Genomic DNA, 19,329 nt, shown 5'->3' on the forward strand with positions numbered 1-19,329 from the left:
ATAAATACATAGTACTTAATTTTAGATAATCTTACTGTCACTGTCTGGCATAAAAATGAAACAGAGCCCCAAAACTGATGTTTAAGACCAAAATACCTAATTGTGTTTGTGTAGTAGTTTATTTTTTAATCCAAGGAATTAATTATGTGACTGAAATTTTCTTATGTAGTAGAAGTTTAATGCTTTGTCTTATTCTCCTGCAGTGGAGCTCAGGCTTTGATGAGTGGTTCAAACCCTATGCTGGGCTGTAACACTGGTGCCATAACTCCTGCAGGAATAAACCTGAGTGGCCTTCTACCCTCAGGCGGTCTGCTACCAAATGCATTGCCCGGTGCAATGCAGGCAGCTTCTCAAGCAGGTCAGAATGTTGGAAATAATAACCTCTAAAAAATTAAAGTACATGCTAATGTAAAAATGTCATTTTAAGCATATTATATACACTTAACGTCCTTATTTCTTGAAGCATTATGTCACAGGGATTTCGTTTAAAAAGCCCTTAAAGGTCTGATATTTAAATCAAAAACCATTTAGCAGTTCTATGAAGAAACTTGGTAAGTTTCTACAACTTCTATCTGCCTTCCAAACATAATAAATTAATTTTGATAGCCTTATTGTCAGTGTAGTCCTCCTATTCCAGGTAAAAGAAATACATTTTGGAAACACAGGTTGTGTCAGAAAGGCAACATAGAATGGCAATAAAAAGCCTAGGCTCTGGAACCAGATTACCTAAGTTTGAATCACAGGTGTGCAACTTACTGAATAGTGTAATCATGGGAAAGTCACCTCACCTTCCTTGTCAATACAATGGGGGAAAATAATGCTTTGCCTCATAGTTGGGAAGGTTAAAGGAGTAAATACAGATGTGGTACTTTAAACTGCCTGAGATGACATAAGCATTCAAAAAAATTACTGTCCTCATGATAAACAGTAGTCGTTTTAGTACAGTAGTAATTACTGTATATAACAGTTCTAACAACTTAATGCTATTTTGTAATGCTGTTTAAAATATTTTGTAGTATCTTGGAATGATCTAGTTTCTTACTGCTGAGAAAAAACTTAGCAGGAAAAACAAACTTGACATAGTAAGAAAAATTTATCAAAAAATTGCCTGAATTATGAGAACTCAAACCCAAAGAGTATAATTTAAACAGGTAACATATTGCTGTGATTTCCTAATTCTAGCTGATGAGCTCATTTTAATGTTCATTAAGTGTTAGTGGCAGAAGCTCTGGAAAAGGAATCAAGTGTTGAACTTAGGATGCTTATATTTACCTTTACCAATTAGTTACATGTGGCTCCAGGTGTTCACGGTGGGGCCTAAAAGAAGTAACTTAATTTTTCTCCCTCGGCCTCAGTTTCATTTGTTCTAAAATGGGAGTAAAAATATCTAACTTCAGATGGTACGTAGGAGACATTAATGAAGTGATTTGAAAGTGCCTTTGATAAGCCATAAACATTAGATAGATGTTATTCATTTTTAAAGGAAGTTATGGGGGTGCCTGGGTGGCTTAGTCAGTTAAGCATCTGCCTTCGGCTCAGGTCATGATTTCCGGGTCCTGGGATCAAGCCTCACATGGGACTCCCTGCTCAGTGGGGAATCTGCTTCTCCCTCTTCCTCTGCCCCACCCCCTGGCTCGTGCTCTCTCTCTCTCAAATAAATAAATAAAATCTTTAAAAATAAATAAAGGAAGTTATGTCATATCTTTTCATGAGGATTTTTCCTGATGGGGATATATCAGTACTGTAATATTTTAACATGATTATGCTGCTTCAGTTTCTTATTACAGGGGTTTGTTTATACCATCACCTGTGAATGTTCTGCCTCTTATCTTTTTTTTTATTCAATTATCTGCTGAGAGGACTAAATACATTTTAATTAGTGTTCAAATTGGTATATTTTATTGGCAGGATATGCACATACTTTGAGACTGTGGTCTGCAAACTACAAGAATGGTTATATTTTTAAAGTTTTGTTTTAAAAAAAAAAGACAAGAGGAAGAGTATGCCACAGAGGCCATATGTGGCCCACAAGGCCTACTGAAAAAGTTTGCCAACCCCTGCTTCATGTACTCTATGTTGCATCACAGATTTTTGGGACTAAGTTTAGAAATAACAGCATTGTTTCCTGACTTTCAGTTTGGACACAGTTCAGTGTTCTTTAACATTAATAATATTACCATTTGTACTTGAAAAAATAGCAAACAGCACACGGGGTTCTTGGAGATAGGATTATTATTGTGTACTACTTAGCACTGAGAAATTTAAATAGATGTCAATACCTGAAAGGTATTTGCACAGCAGTGACAATTTTATTATATTCATGGTGTCTGCATACTTCCTGATTACTTTATCAACCAAAAGTCAAAATAGTGGTAAAAGAAGTTATCATTTCTGAAACAATAGAATACAGGTATACCTTGCTTTATTGCACTCTGAAAATACTGCATATTCTTTTACAAATTGAAAGTTTGTGGCAAACCTGCATCAAGCAAAGCTATTGATGCCATTTTTGCAATAGCTTTTCCTCATTTCCTCGCTCTGGGTCACATTTTGGTAATTTTTGCAGTATTTCAAATCTTTTCATTATTATTACATTTGTTGTAGTCCTCTGTGATCAGTGGTTGTGACTCATTGAAAACTCAGTTAATGTATTTTTTAATAAAATATTTTAATTAAGGTTTGTACATTGTGTTTTCAGACATAATGCTATTGTACATTTAATAGACTACAGTATGATGTAAACATATTCATTGGGAAATGAGAAAATTCAGTTCATTGCTTTATTGCAATGCTCACTTTATTGCAGTGATCTGGAATTGAACCCTCAGTATCTCTGAGATATGCCTATAAAATGTACATCTGATGCTCCACATCTTTGAATGAGAATTTTGTGTTAATAGGTATTGATGAATTTTTTTTGTTTTTTATTTTAAAAGTATAGAAAAAACCACATCTATGCAGAAAGTACTTAAAATGTTGTATTTATAGTTACTAAAGGATAAAATAACTTTGAAGTGTAAAAAAAATTTAATTCCTTCTTATAACCATGAGTTTTATTTAACAGGTGTTCCATTTGGTTTAAAAAATACTTCAAATCTCAGGCCCTTAAATCTACTCCAGGTAAATGCGATATACTGCTTTTGATTGAAGTTTTTATGCTTGATATCTTTTTTAATAATGTATATCTGATCATACAAGCATTGAAATGTTGAAGTCTGTCTAAAGGGTGTGGTTAATTACTGCTTTCTTTGTATAATCACGTGGAAAGTGGATAAAGAGAAAGAATCTGTATCCTACATACCATACTCATTGGCTCCAGCACCCTGCCTAATCAAGCAGTAGCTGTTCCGATGGGGAGAATTGACAACTACCAAGGACTACGCTTGCCTACAGTAGCAGTAATAGATAATATCTAGAAAATAATTCCTCTTTCAACAGGCATTTTATGTATGTATCATATGTATTACTGTTCGCTTGAAGAAAGATTTTAAAAATAGGTAGGTGTTCTTTTCCTAAGCAGAATATGATTTCTTAGCACAATGCCAGGCACCTAATAGTCATTCATTAAATGTTTGTCAGATTATAGTTTGTGTCTAATGACGAGGCTTTACTTACATGTTACCAATATCACCATATAAAAAGAGATTGAAAGTGGAGAATTTAGTACAGGTTATGAATTTACAATATTCTGGGTGTTATGCTAGGTCCTTTAATTTAAGGATGAGGTCCTGTATAAATCTACCAGGTTGGAAAATGGATGAGTTTGTCTACAAAGAACTTTTAGAAAAGGTAGACATGAATGTCTGGACACAAAATGGCAGAGCTTTGGATTATGAGGAAATAACAGTACTAGACAGGGACACCTGGGTGGCTCAGCGGTTTAATCATCTGCCTTTGGTCAGGTCATGATCCCAGGGTCCAGGGATCTAGCCCAGTGTAGGGCTCTGCTCAGCGCGGAGCCGCCTTCTCCTTTCCCCTCTGCTGCTGCTCTGCCTGCTTGTGCTCTCTCTCTGCCAAATAAAATTTTAAAAGAACAAAAGCAAAAAAACAGTACCAGACAGATCAGCTCAACCTGGTCTTCAGGAATAACAAATCAAGAAATGTATTTTAAGGGGCGCCTGGGTGGCACAGCGGTTAAGCGTCTTCCTTAGGCTCAGGGTGTGATCCCGGCGTTGTGGGATCGAGCCCCACATCAGGCGCCTCCGCTAGGAGCCTGCTTCTTCCTCTCCCACTCCCCCTGCTTGTGTTCCCTCTCTCGCTGGCTGTCTCTATCTCTGTCGAATAAATAAATAAAATCTTTAAAAAAAAATGTATTTTAAGCCAAAACTTTAAATTAAACATTTCTTACATGAGATGCAAACAGTGTCTGTATTTACAGAATGTAATCGCAAAACAGTCCACTTGTAATACGGACAGACCACAGATCATATTGTTTTATTTAGCTAACTTCCTTGCATATTGCTCTTGGAAAGGAGTGGAATTCCTTAATAGCATTAATCATAAGGAATAAGGCTACCTTATAAGTTAATTATATTTTGCTGCATTTATTATGTTAACTGATTGAGGAAAGAACTGTTGACCTATGCTAAGTCCAAATTTACCTAACAATGAGGTTTAGATACTGACTTGAGCACACTGTGGGGAGGGGGCAGGGTTCTGCAGACCTAAGAGTTCTGTAGTTGGGTATTTATTTGCTTGTACCTTCTCTTAAGGACTGCAAAGTGCTTATACAGTAGTCCCCCATTATCTGCGGAAGATACATTTTCAAGACCCCCAGTGGATGCGTAAAACATGGATAGTAGCAAAACCCTGTATATACTGTTTCTTCCTCTACGTATGTGCTGTTAACCTTAAAAATAAAACTCCATTATTTTGCCAGCAAAATGGGTTTATTTTGGAATAACAGAGAATTGCTGTTTGGGCCAAGCAAGCTATGACAAAACCATAGGCAAGTTCAACAAACAAAAGAGAGGAATGTTATTTTATGATGAAGGAGGAGGAAGTGGAGAGGGTTGTTTTGAATGAAGTCCATTGGAGAAAACAAGAGTTCAGGTTGATGATAGCTTCTCTCTGGCTGAGTTTCAGGGGTGGTTGATTTCTTGTCGGAGATGCAGTGCACATCTTTCTCTGCTGGGGCCTGTCCCTGATGATTTTTCCTGTTCAGGATTCTTTTGTTGGGGTCTGTAAATGACAGTCTTCCTATAACTGACATTGAGCTTCCCGACTCTAGTGTCTCTCTATTTTCACAGTACCTACAATGAAGTTTAATTTGTGAATTAGACACAGTAAGGGATTAACAGTAATTAGTAAAATAGAACAGTGATAACAAGTACACTATAATAAAAATTATGTAAATATGGTCTCTTCCTCTAAGTACAGGGTACTATACTTACCCTTCTTGTAATGTGAGATGATAAAATGCCTAGATGATGAGATGAAGTGAGGTAGATGACATAGGTGTTGTGATGTACTGTTAGGCTACTCTTGACCATGTCAGGAAGATCATCTGCTTCTGGACTGCAGTTGACTGTAGTAACTGAGACCAGGGAAAGCAAAACAATGGCATGAAGGGAGGTTACTATAGCTTAAAGCCCTATAGAATAAATGGAAAAACCATTTATTTCCTGATGCATTTGAAAACCATAGTTTTAATTTTTAATACGGACTTTTCTGGATGCTTTAAAAAGTGGTTTTTTTGTTTGGGGGTTTTTTGAAGTAATTTAGGTACAGAATGACAGCAGCAAGTAGTGCCTCTAAACTAAAAATATGGATATCTAATGTACTTCCATTACAGCTTCGGAATTCCTTACTATGTTACATAAAAATCCATGCATTTCTGGTTTTTGATAAAGCTAGAACAAATTAGAGAAGTTCTCTTAAGATGTATATTTTGATTGTCACTAGTTTCTTGTTTATACTTTGTAATGCTTATTTAATGCTGTTTTATATTGATGTGTAAGAGTTAAAGCAGTATGTGTGTTTGGATAGCTAACTATTAAGCAGAATCATAGATGTTTGAGATTACTTACATATTTGAGAGCCTGCAGTAATAGCAATTAAAAGTTGTTTTTAATTTTTTTTTTTTTTTTTTTTTTTTGAGGGCAGGGGTATTGGTTTGGTTTGGTTTTTGTTCACCTGTTTCCTCAGTCCACAGAAGAATGCCTGATACATAGTGAATGTTCTAAAAATGTTTATGGAATAAAGAAATTTTAATAATGTAAAATCAGTCCACAGAAGAATGCCTGATACATAGTGAATGTTCTAAAAATGTTTATGGAATAAAGAAATTTAAATAATGTAAAATGAGCTAATTAGTTCTTCTTTAATAGCTTCCAGGTGGTTCACTCATTTTTAACACACTGCAGCAGCAGCAACAACAGCTCTCTCAGTTTACACCACAGCAGCCTCAGCAACCTACAACATCTAGTCCTCAACAGCCAGGGGAGCAGGTATGTGCTGTCCAGCCCTCCATTTGCTTTGTATTACGTAATTGTAACTCTTTTTTTTTGGTATATTCCAAGCATATTTGACATGGTTTTAGTTCAGACAGACAGCTGCTGTTCTGCTTTTATTATCAGTAGTAGTGATCAGTTATTGGGTGCCTATTTGAAATTCTTTTCCTGCCCATGCATTTTTTGCCCAGTCATCGTCCTTCTGTTTGTAGTGTTTTGTCTCTGTTGGAATAGAGATGTCCCTATAATCATGAAGCTTAGGGCAAAGGGAAGATAGACACAAATATTTGTATATGGTTAAACAGAATGAAATTTAATAAGAACAGCAGTAAATTAAAGGAGAGGGAACTATAAGTTTTTCTGAACCTTCACTACACTTTGGAATCATCTGGGAACTAAAAATACTGATTCTTAGGTCCCACCCCCCAGAGTTTCTCTTAGTTCACAAAGATTCCCCAGTTAAGTCTTGGTTGGATAAAGCTCATCCTCTAGTAGATTCTCAGGAAGGGCACATTCAAAAAATTTTTTCTTTATTCTTTAACACATGAAAGATTAACTTGGCTGGATATAAAATTGATTTGCACCTTTTTTTTTAAATTGTAAAATATACATAATATGTAATTTGCCATTGTCGTCATTTTAAGTGTGCATGTTAAGTATATTCATATTGTTAGGCAGCCAGTCTCCACAGCATTTTCATCTTGCAAAACTGAAACTTTGTACCCATCAATCAATAATTCCCTATTTCCCTCTCCTGTTAGCCCCGACAGCCAACATTCTCCTTTCTGTTTCTCTGAATGTGACTAGTCTAGACAGTAGTTGTCTTTCTGTGACTGGTTTACTTCACTTAGCATAATGTCCCCAAAGTTCTTCCATGTTGTAGTGTGTGTCAGAATTTCCTTACTTTTTAAAGCTGAATAATATTTCGTTGTATGTGTATACCACATTTTGTTTATTCATTCATCTGTCAATGGACATTTGGATTGCTTCCATCTTTTTGTCTGTGATAAATAATGCTTCTATGAACATGGGTGTACAAACAGCTCTTTAAGTCCCTGCTTTTCAGTTCTTTTGAATAATACCCAGGAGTGAGATTTTTCATTTTTTGAGGGACCTGCATATTGTTTTCCATATGGCGATACCTTTTTACATTTTCCCCAGCAGTGTACAAAGGTTTCCGTTTCTCCATATCCTGACAAATTTTGACACTTGTTATTTCCTGAGGCTTTTTTAATAGTAACCATCCTCATGGCTGGAAGGTGATAAGCTCATTGTGATTGACATTTCCCTAATGATTAATGTTTTTGAACATCTTTTCATATACTTGCTGGTTGTCTATGTATCTATTCTTTGGAGAAATGTCTACTCAGGTCCTTTTGCCCATTTTTAAAATCAGTATCCAGGGAAATCCTCTCAAGATAAATGTCTTGTAACTTGTGAAGTGTTTAACTTACGTTATTTACTAAAATGTTATTTCAAACACTGTTTTAGGTGATAGCAAAGGATGTCTTTTTCATAGTGAAAGTTTTTAGTTTTGATGAACTCTGAGTTATCAACAATTTATTTCTTTTATGGATCATGCCTTATGTGTTGTCTAGGAATGCCTCACATAGACCCTATGGCCCAAAGATTTTCTCCTTGTTGTCTTATAACAGTTTTACAGCTTTTCATTTACATCTGTGATCCATTTCCGGTTAATTTTTGTGTAAGGTATAAGACTTGGGTCAGGATTTATTGGCAGGGGGCAAAAGGGATCGTGGTCCAATTGCTACAGCACTAGTTGTTGAAAAAGCAATCCTTAATCCATTGAATTACTTTTGCTCCTTTATCAAGATGTATTTACATGGCTGTCTGTGTTCTCTATTCTCTTCTACCTCTCTTTGTATCTATCCCTGTGTTGGTACCACACTGTCTGGGTTAGTGTAGACTCAATAGTAAGTCTTAAAATCAGGCAGCGTGATTCCTTCCATTTTATTTTTCAAAACTGTTCAGCTGTTCTAGATCTTTTTCTTTTCCATCTAAATTTTAGAATCATCTTGTCTATAGATACAGAGGGAAAAAAGAACCTATTAAGGATTTTTAAAGGAGTTGAGTTAAGCCTATAGGTTAGTTTGAAAGTGACTTTACGGGGCGCCTGGGTGGCGCAGTCGTTAAGCGCCTGCCTTCCGCTCAGGGCGTGATCCTGGCGTTATGGGATCGAGCCCCACATCAGGCTCCTCCGCTATGAGCCTGCTTCTTCCTCTCCCACTCCCCCTGCTTGTGTTCCCTCTTTCGCTGGCTGTCTCTGTCTCTGTTAAATAAATAAATAAAATCTTTTGAAAAAAAAGAAAAGAAAAAGTGACTTTACTATCTTTACTATGTGAATTTCCAGTCCATGAACACTTTGTTATTCTTTTTACAAGAATCTAATGTTGGTATTTTTCCTCATACCGGGGGGGAGGGGGGGAGGGAAATTACCAACTCAAAATTGTTTTTCTTTTTGTACAATCATGTATTATTTTTTTATTCAGGGTTCTGAACAAGGTTCAACCAGTCAAGAACAGGCCTTATCTGCTCAGCACGCTGCTGTTATTAACCTTGCTGGAGTAGGAAGTTTTATGCAGTCACAGGCAGCTGGTTGGTATCTTTATACCTTCATATGTTGAATTTACTAAAAATAACTGATCACATAGGGATCTCAATATTTTAATTATTTCTTTTCCTTCTCTTACAAGCAGTATCTGAGGACAAAATATGGTTCTATTTAATGCATGAACTATTTATTGATGGCCCTCTGAGGTGTTTTTGTTAATTTGACAGTTGATTAAAAATGTTTTTACCCACATATATTAATAGCAGTTGGGTTTTTCTCACATTACAGTTCGTAAAATTTTATACAATTATCCAGCTTACTAGGAAGCTACCAAAGCTGTTAAATCCTCAGTTCTCCTGGGTTATTGAGACTGCATTTTTGTTGATTGCATAATCTTTGGTCTCATTCTGGTAGCTTGCAATTGCATGAATCAAGACTTAATGGTCAGCATAACTTTTATAAGCCACTTTTATCATTTGGAAAAAAAAAGATTATACTAAATGACTTCTCACCACTTCCAGCAGTAAATGGTGATCCAAAGATTTACCTTTAACTAAGATACCTTGTCACTTAAAGACAGTAATTATAACATTACATTTAATTAAAGTCACTAAATCACTAAGTGTGTAAGTAAGCTATGATAGAGTTTGAGGATTGGGTGAACAAACATGTCAACATTTTGAATTATCACTGGGCTTACTGTCATATCTCTACAACTCCTAGTGTCTGAATTTAGAATAAGCAAGGTCTCACATAATGCCCTATTTAGAGCTCATGAATTTCCAAATGGAAATTTGTGATCATAAACCTTTACCACCCAAGTTATGAATCTCCTAAAATGGCTGTTGTATGTTTTAGTGGAAAGAATTCTAGGCTGAAAAATCATGAGAATGTTTCTAGCTTTGGACCTGTCAATAATTAGAGTGAGTCACTCAGACCATCATGGCCTGTAATTTTTTCATCTGTACATTGAGAGGGTTCAATTGATTACTCAGGCCCCCCTCAGCTTGAAAGGAAATAGAATTTTGCAGTCTCCATTCACCACCATTGTTGGCTAGTAGTGTAGTCTGAAACTCATTGCAGCATCTTTTGTTTAAAGCACTTATCCACCAGTTTGTCATTATGGTAGATTGGACTTCACCCACTCCCTTTCCTACTTCATTGATTCGATTTAAAACAACATACTGTATTTTCCATTTCTGCAAGAAAGCCCTCTCAAAAAAATAACACTAGCATCAAATTTCATTGTGGTGCAAGAAAAGGGATATGGTGCTTTGGCACACGGGCACTCCCTTCCCTTTCATATCCAGAAGGTTCTATAATCAGTGGTACCCTCAACTAACAGGAGACTGTACTAAATTTATTCTGAAATGTCTCTGATTTGATACTTAAGATTAATCATACTGATAACTTTTCTATTATTTCATTTTCTGTGTTGTCCTTTTCTAACCCTGGTAGCCTTCAAACTTTTTGACTGGCCTGCTTTCCCCTTCTCCTCTCTGTAGTGTTGTCTCAGCTTGGCTCTGCCGAGAACAGACCTGAGCAAAGCCTTCCTCAGCAGAGATTCCAGCTCTCCTCTGCCTTTCAACAGCAGCAGCAACAGATACAAGTAATCCAGCAACTTCACTCTGATTACATTTTTAAAGATACTCTGCTCCAAAAGTACTTCAACATACTTTAGTTTTATTTTACTGTCTTTTAAGACTATACAGTAGTAGGTAAATAATTTAGCAAATTTTACTTAAAAGTCTGACATTTTAGCCAGTCAACTTGGAGCACTGAACATCTAGTACATTTAAGCCATACTCTTCCTAATTTAAAATTTTTCATGAAGTGCTGGTGGCACATTAACATACATTTTGTAGTTTCCAGTATTTTTTGAAACAGACAGTTGTTAGTGCCAATGGTTAACTTTTTGATATTGTACTGCAGAAAAAGGCAAGTATACCAGTGTTCCTATTAGTAAATGTCATACCTGTTTTAGAAAAATGTTATTCCATGATTGTAGGAAGTCCCCATATTATAGTTGACTATCTTTGATATGCAGGGTGGTTTTATATTGCTATAAACTATCATACAACAAAATAGTAACTGAAGTTGCTGAGTTACTACAATATAGACTGGCAGGGCAAAGTAACAGAAATACTTTTGAAGTTTACCAAGAACCCGTTTTTAAAGCCCTCAGCAGGCTTCTGTGCCACTGGTGCTGTTTGACTGTGCATTGTCTCAGTGTGGTATAGTCCCTTTTTGTTATCTTGGTGCTTTCTCCCTTTCAGTTTTGTTGTTTTCATCTCTCAGGAAAAGCACCTTTCCATACCTGCCTACATTTACATAACTTGACTTTTCTTTCCCCTCCCTTTTGCAGCAGTTGCGATTCTTGCAGCATCAAATGGCTATGGCAGCAGCAGCAGCACAAACAGCTCAGCTACATCGGCATCGGCATACAGGCAGCCAGTCAAAAAGTAAAATGAAGAGAGGCACGCCAACCACTCCAAAATTCTGAGTCTTGCTTTTTTTTTTCTTTTTTAAAACCATAAGAGCATTGAATCAAAGGATTTTGAGTTTCTACTTCATTTTTGGTTTTGTTTTTTTAAATGTGTCAGTATTTTACATTGCTAGATGTACAAACTTTATACAGAAGCACAACCCTATGATTTTTAATTAAAAACAGGAAAATGGTTTAACGAACCATTAGGGTTGGTTTGCCTAAGTCATTGCTTTTTAAAAATGGTTTCACTGTACATACTACATATGGAAGTGACCTAAGAAATACTAGAAACATCTTTCTGAAGAATGTAGTTTGATATTTATTTAGTATAAAAGGTTTGTGCACAGTGTAACAAATACAGTTTTTACAAATCCGTTTTGAAAATGTGGTGGTGGTTTATTTGGATTTCATACTCTTAATTACTTCATCCATTAGTTTTTTTACTTCTTTGTGTCTGGTAACTGCTCGGCTCATACAGTCCTGAAGTTTAGCTCCAGTCAGCCCACTTCCACCTGAAAAATTAGTGTGACAACACTGTTAGTGTCTATTATTTTACTTGTTAAAAAAAAAAATCAAGTTATAAGACAAAAAACTCAATAATGTAAGCCAGTAAGACTGTTTCAAGAGTTGCAAATTGTTTTTGTGTAACAAGCCCTGCAAGTGATTCTGATGCATACCGTAAGTTCAAGAACCACTGGCAGACAATATAGAGAAGTAGGGAATTTGAGATAACAAAGAAACTGCAGTGAACAGTAAAACCTCTCACATTCCATTTGGCCTTCCCTAATACAAAGAAGCTCACATTGAGTTTTTATTTTACATGTTTAGGGTTGAAATGGAAAGAACATGCCTGGTTTGTGAAGGCAGCATAGCTTGCCTTCCTCATCCATTACTACTGTTAAGGTTCCAGTTGCCAGATGTTCCTCCTCTCCAGTAGGGTCAACTATGAGCAGAGTGCTGTTTAAAATACAAGAAAAATATAAATTATCAATCCATGGAACAAATTTTATATACAAAAGATAAAATTACTTCTAGCCTTTTAGCTTAGATATTGACGTCAGATTTAAGCAATAGAATAGAACTGGTGGGAAACCAGAAAAGTTAATAGCAACCTAACATTCTACTACTTAAGGAATTTTTACCTTTCAATTTATGAATATATTAAAGTCCTTGGCAAATACAGAAGATAGCCTAAGGTAAATGTTCTGTGAAATAGTTAAGAAAATTAAGATTACACAGGAATAAGAAAACCAAGAAACTGGGAGAACACAAAATTCATCATCCAGATCAGCATGGTTTTGAAAGTACAAGGCTAAGCTAATAATAATTCTGCAGGGACAACAGCTATAAACCTAGGTGTCCAGGGCAAACTAGGATGTATGGTCACCATGGGCATTTTCCTGAAAAGTTAGAAAGCTGAGTAACAATCCATTACCTTAATTACATAATTTTTTTATGCATCTGATTAACTTACTCATCAAATACAGCAAAGGAAGTTGCAACTGGATGAGTTCTAATATTCAAATAACTTTTCTTCTTTAAATTAACTTCTGCTAAACCAGTTTCTTCATTTATAGTAACTTCTGGCAGCTGTACTAGAAAGAGAAATATGTGAAGTAAGTCACTCTAACAAATACAGGTTTCTATGCTTTATTCATTTTTCCCTCTTTAAATTGTTTAGGAGTATTTTTTTAAATTAGGATAATTAAGGTAAATTTAGTGGATATAAACATAGTTTTTCTTTAGAAACTCATGAATGATCAATCACTAAATATTAACAAAAATCTTTAAAAAGTTAATGATAAATCTTAACAGAATATTTTTTTTCCTTTTTTTTTTTTTAAGATTTTATTTATTTATTTGACAGAGAGACAGCCAGCCAGAGAGGGAGCACAAGCAGGGGGAGTGGGAGAGGAAGAAGCAGGCTCCCAGCTGAGGAACCTGATGCGGGACTCGATCCCAGAACGCCAGGATCACGCCCTGAGCCAAAGGCAGACACTTAACGACTGAGCCACCCAGGCGCCCCTTAACAGAATATTCTGACACTAAGAAGAAATAGTGCCTTTTATTAAAGTTGCTTACCATTTTTTAAAGCTGCTAATAAAGCAAATGTACAGGCATCCAAGATGTTCCCATCATAGTCGAGGCAAATGATATCACAGTACAGAACCCAAGAAAGCTAAAACAAAGTTTACACAAAGTGTAAATTGAAGTCTTCTGGTGGGTAGAACATGGTATTTGTTTTAACTTACAAACCACAGAATCCTTGGTTAAACAAGCATGACAACTTTCAAGGCTCAAAAATTAAAAAAAAAAAAAACAAAACTCTACAAAGTATATAACCAACAAAGTAGACAGGTTTGGTTTAAAAAAAAAAAAAAGTGGCTTTTACTACCAAGCTGACAAATAACATCGAGATTTCCATTGAGAGCAATAGATGTAGAAAGAATTTCCATTCTTGCTGCTAAGTTAGCAGATGAAAGAAATGCTTCTAGAAGTCCTAAATGAAGTCCAAAATGTACTTTACCACAGAAACCTTAATATATGAAATGGCTAGGCTTTACAGTGCTAATAAATCTGTATATAATCAACTAGGAAAAGCCTCTAGGTCCTAGTCAACTTAGTTCTAAATTTTAGACTTGAAATTAAAGACTTGAAATGTATAGTGTGGATTTACCCTAAATACCTCAGCTGATCAGATACTAATCTATATGGAATAAACAACTGACTGAATTATTTGTTGCAAAAGGGAAAAAAGTAAAGTCAGCTTAGAAAGTAGCTCCCAATTAGGTAATAAATTACTCAAGCAAGACTTTTTTTTATGAACTGTACATGGTTTATTTAGATAGTTACGGAGTAAGCTGGATCTTTTTTAAACTAAATTCCATCTTAAGACATTCATATTTAAGGCCACTGTTTTATTATTTTGATTTCCCTGTTCTCTTCCCCAAAAAAACAATTCATAATAAAACCTCATAGCTTCTTTATTTATCTTACCTTTCCTGGAGAAATGCATAAGTCCTCTTTCTGAATTATCTGTGAACTTGATTTAATAATAAAGCACAATAAATTAAAGGTCAAAAACTATCTGAAAATGAATCATAATCAGATGTTATCAGGATGATCTTACTTTTCAATGACATCTGCAATGAACTGGCTAGCCACTTGGGCCTCTTCTCCAGGAGGTCCAGACCGAAATCTCGATGAACACAGAGGTGGTAGATCCACATTAGGAACTGAAAGAAACACTCTGCAGCTATGAACTAAACTTCACCTCTGGTTTATGGAAGTGTTAAAGGTATTCTCAATCCACTGCAAAGGTGACTGTAGCCATAGATAGGATTTGCCAAGTGGAAAGCATTGTAACACATCAACTCATTCTTTTTTTTTTTTGGTCTTTGTAATACCCTCAGGCTTAGATAAAATCTATTTCCAACTTTTTTTCTTCACACAAATACCAAAAATATAAAAAGCATCTATTAAGGAAGGCCTCAATCATAAATTCTTCAGAAAAATATTTCTTCTAAAATACCTCAATCTCTAACAGCAGACAGCCTCTGTTTTTAAAATGTTGGTACCTACCATAAAGAAAAGAATGTCCAAGGCAAGAAGAAAATTGCACAGTGGTATAAATGAAGAATACTTACAGAAATATATAAGTGTGCAATTACAACCCTTTCCTAAGAGATTTTATTTTCTTGGATGATGACATCTGAATGTATAAACAACTGATCAAAGCTGAATATTTGAGAAAATTCTCTATCTTGCTATTAGGCTATCTTCTAACAACTAAACTTTTCAGGAATCTCTGCTTCATTTATATATTTTTGAATCTACATTTTCTTCAACTTAACTACTAGGACTGACCTACAATATTATCCTTGAATGTATTAAAGTATCTGTATTAAAATTACAAGCCATTTAACTTACCAACATATCCTTTATCAGGGGTATCTGTTGGTGGTGCTGCAAATTCCTAAAGAAGCAAACAAATATTTCCTATAAAAGAAGCTACTCAATAACTGGAAGACAGCTTAGTACTCAGTTACAGAAATCTTCAGCAAAAACCATCTTAGCCAGTTAACTACACAAGAGCATCTACTATGCTTATTAGGGAGTCCTATCAGGCTATAAGGACATGGCACAAATCCTCTTATTAGGTCTGCAAGGTAAAAAGGCAGCTTAGTTGCCTACATTCTAGTGCTACTAACCAAAATTACATGGGGCTCTTTAAAAAAAAAAATTAATTGGTTTTCTTCCTCTCATTTAGTAGCAAAGAATCTGAATTTAAACCTAAGGTGATCCTTACACAGCCAGATTTACAAAGTGATAAAATGGTTAAGAGCAAAAGCCTGAGACTCACTGACCTGGTTCAAATGTCAGACCCACACTTTTTGGCTTAGGGACTTTAGTCAAATCATATTACCTCTTACCATTCAACTTCCTCATCTGCAAAATGAGAAGTTAATATTACCTACTTTTAGGGATTCTCAATGAGGGTCAAATGAACATGTCCCCAGCATAAAAGCTGGCAACATGGGGTGGCTCAGTTGTTAAGTGTTTGCCTTCGGCTCAGGTTGTGATCCCAGTGTCCTGGGATGGAGCCCCGCATCGGTGGGAAGCCTGCTGCTCCCTCTCCCACTCCCCCTGCTTGTGTTCCCTCTTTCACTCTCTGTCAAATGAATAAAATCTTAAAAAAAAAAAAAAAAAAAAGCTGACAACAATTAAGTACTCAGATCATATTGTTAGATATTACCCCAGCTTTATCACCCTGAGGAAGAATCTGAACTTAAGTAATTCACAGTGCAACATAATGGAAAAGGCACAAACTTTGGAGTCAAAGTTATATCTAAGTTCTAGTTATGTTCCTGGGCAAGTTACTGAACCTCATGTAAAACAGAAGACAGAATTACATTTCAAATGATTGTTCTCATGATTAAACTGGTAATTCTGTAATAAAGCACCTAAATTTAAGGTGTCTGTAACATAAAAGGTACTCAGTAACAGTGGCTCTTACTCCCTCTAGCTTTTCTTTGGAGCAGTCTCAATTTTCTACATTATTTGCACAGATTAAATGCCATCACTGCATAAAAAGATGTCACCAAAAATCTTCTCAATAACAACCAAATTCTTAAAAAACTAAAGGTACTGAGGATTTTTAAAATTGGTTTCATTTCAGACCATTTGATGCATGTTCGTAAATTCAGAGTCACTGGAGTTGGGTCATTTTTAATCTACTTTGAGTATTACCTACTCAAAGGTGAAAGCTCGTAGGAAATGTAAAATACTAAAGAACTGACACCTGACTGCCTAATCAACAGAAATATAGGTGTAAATTACAATCTAATAAGAACATGAAGCTAATTTGGTAATTCAAATCTCAGTAAGACATATATTAAACCTACCGCCTTAATTCCACAAATTACTGTAGTATTTCCCAGCTTCACTAAAGCAGAACCATCGGCAGTACTAATTGAACCTGAAAAGATAATAAAGAAGTCCATGAAAAGTTTTCATTGTCTACATATAATTTTAATCTTGCTATATATCTAAGTTGCTTATAAAAATTTATTCCTAACTCAAGTTTTTTTAAATGATGTAACTATTTTAAAATTAGTGTTTTAGGAATTATTCACCTGTTCTTGAATTTGAGTTAATCATTTTCATTCTGTCACAGAACTGTTCTACAGATAAAAAACTCTTGACAAAAAAATCATTGGATTCCCTTAGATATGGTAGAATTTGGCTCAAATATTGTTTAAATGGCTCATGCTAAAACTCAAAACTATCATACATACAGGTTACACTAGAAAATTCCATGTTTGCAACAGAAAGTTTAGTAAGTGTAAGATATAAGAAAACTATGTCTTCGATGTTTTGAAGGAAGAAAGGGGGGAAACACTTCACAGATACTTCAAAATTTAAAAAGAACAACATAACAATTGAAATAATAGTTTTAAAAACATCACAAATAAAAATTCTTATATAAACAAACAAGAAAAAGTCTGAAGCACCTTCAACATTCTAATTAGAACTCAAAATATCCTCACCTATGTTGACAGTTGTGGTTCTGAATTCACCAAGTTCTCTTCCATCAGGACGGCAGTTCTCTTTCTAAATAAATAAATTTACATAAAAGTAAATTACATCTACATTTATATTTTACACACACCAGGGAAAACACATTAAACCTCGTTAATTTATATAATTTGAAAAGAAGCACATGATACTGTTATCAAAAGGTACAACCTTTACTCACCAAAAATCTTCTGTAATACTCCAGAGGTTCCACAGTTCTGAAACATGTTGAAAATATATCTGAGGTAAGTTAATGAATCTTAACATAAATCCAGAAACTGGCAAAGATCTTAGGAGTGTGATGATGCAGCATAAATCTCCCCAATTTGTAATTAAGTTTCTTTCATGAATTCTGATGTTTATGTTGCCATATATAACTATTAAAAAGAGGTACTCTTACAGTAGTAATCACAATCAACTATTGTCCTTAACTCTACCTTAAACAATTACAGGTTGAAGCCCAAAGCCTTTGGCCATCTTTAAAGAATTAAGCCAGTTATTAAAATAATGTCACTTTCGTTCTGAAGCAGGGATTCTTAACATGAAAAATTACATTTTTATTTTCCCTATCCTGTAACTGAAATTTAGCATATTCTTCATTTATGACTGTAGGCAATAAGCCTTTATTAAATATTAGTACCTGCAACTTTTAACAACTACAGAGATTAAATGTTTTCGTTTTTACTTTATAGTTGTCGAAGCTTATGTGCAGACTCGTAACTTTGGAATTCCAGGAGTTACTAAACTCCCCACTGTAGCTTAAGAATGTTAATTTTTAAAAGAGCACGTATACATCACTCTATCAAGAACTCGGAGTTTACAGAACTAGATAACTGCGTCAATACAATTGTTTTCCTTTGGAATCTTACGTATTTTATCCATTTAAAAACTTGACTCTGAGGACAAAAATCTACAGGCTTCACCAGAGTGGCAGAAAAAAGGCTTAAGTAAAACCTTCCGAAAAAGGCACAATCCTTTAGCACAGGGTGGCATGTGGTTCTGATACAACACTTTTAAAAAGATTACAACTGTGTCTCCTGGGGCCGCACATCCACTACACCAAGCCACAAGCGCTTGCCGCGGGTACTGAACTCTGGACACCGTCCCTTCCATCTCCCGTCTCACTGCGGAGAAAAAGCCCCCTTCCCTTTCACTACGACCACCCCCAGGTCCTTCCGCCCGTCGCCTGCTTCCGAGAGGGAAAGAAATGCGAATCTGGCAGGGTGGCCTCCAGGTGAAAAATATCCCAGCGAAGGGTTAAAGGAAGCCTCCAACCGCCAAGAGTACAAACACACGCCCGCCGGTCGCCAACACTCACTTGAACCCGGCCGCCATCTTCCCGCCCGCGCGCGTGCGCCTGCGCCTGGCGACACCGCGCGTCCGGGCCGTGCGCCTACGCCGCCTCCAAAGTTTCGACAGGGACGCCTGCGCTCTTTTCCCGCTGCTTTGGACGCCGAGGGCTGGGCGCGCCGGGAGGGTGGTTCCTGGTCCACCTTTGTTCCGATGGTCTCTAGCCCAGCACGCTTTTACGCTTCTTTGGCTTAGACGCGTTTTGACGAATCTGCCAATAGAAAAGAGGCGAGTGTGTCTCTTTAGAAACAGTCTGGTAGTTTAAGAGAAAACCGACTTTATTGCCAAGAATTGAGTATTGAGTGTGAAGCATTATTCCAAAGTTTCTACGTCCTTTTCCTGCCTCTGTCATAGGCTGGGCCCCGGGCTTGTTTCCTCCCAAGTAAAGA

General features: G+C 36.0%; 2 protein-coding genes across 2 annotated transcripts in view; one reads left to right on the plus strand and one right to left on the minus strand.

The window, feature by feature from the left end:
- The window catches only part of SUPT20H (SPT20 homolog, SAGA complex component), a 40,909-nt gene extending 29,021 nt beyond the window's left edge, over window positions 1–11,888 (plus strand). Inside the window, exons 23-28 of the mRNA XM_045796930.2 lie at window positions 204–358; window positions 3,065–3,120; window positions 6,330–6,449; window positions 8,963–9,068; window positions 10,530–10,633; window positions 11,390–11,888. Coding sequence (XP_045652886.2) covers window positions 204–358; window positions 3,065–3,120; window positions 6,330–6,449; window positions 8,963–9,068; window positions 10,530–10,633; window positions 11,390–11,527 — 679 coding nt within the window. The 3' untranslated portion in view covers window positions 11,528–11,888. The remainder of the gene's footprint in view (window positions 1–203; window positions 359–3,064; window positions 3,121–6,329; window positions 6,450–8,962; window positions 9,069–10,529; window positions 10,634–11,389) is intronic.
- EXOSC8 (exosome component 8) lies at window positions 11,531–19,063 on the minus strand. The gene is made up of 11 exons (XM_045796947.2): window positions 18,909–19,063; window positions 17,772–17,808; window positions 17,563–17,626; window positions 16,918–16,991; window positions 15,443–15,488; window positions 14,643–14,748; window positions 14,510–14,555; window positions 13,595–13,691; window positions 12,987–13,107; window positions 12,363–12,469; window positions 11,531–12,024 (listed from the first exon to the last, which is right to left on the minus strand). The coding sequence occupies exons 1-11, from the start codon at window positions 18,923–18,925 to the stop codon at window positions 11,909–11,911; spliced, it is 831 nt and encodes a 276-aa protein (XP_045652903.1). The 5' UTR covers window positions 18,926–19,063; the 3' UTR covers window positions 11,531–11,908.
- Between the last annotated feature and the right edge of the window lie 266 nt (window positions 19,064–19,329).

The sequence above is a fragment of the Ursus americanus genome, chromosome 10 (genome assembly GCF_024610735.1).
Source record: "Ursus americanus isolate L20-20 chromosome 10, mUrsAme1.1.p, whole genome shotgun sequence".
NCBI classification, from domain to species: Eukaryota; Metazoa; Chordata; class Mammalia; order Carnivora; family Ursidae; genus Ursus; species Ursus americanus.

Excerpts from the sequence above, each read along its gene's own strand:
- EXOSC8 (XM_045796947.2), bottom strand. Across the intron at positions 15,489-16,917 it reads TAATTTGTGGAATTAAGGCG|GAATTTGCAGCACCACCAAC; the intron begins GTAGGTTTAATA and ends TTGCTTCTTTAG. Across the intron at positions 14,556-14,642 it reads ATTGCAGATGTCATTGAAAA|TTCACAGATAATTCAGAAAG; the intron begins GTAAGATCATCC and ends TATTAAATCAAG.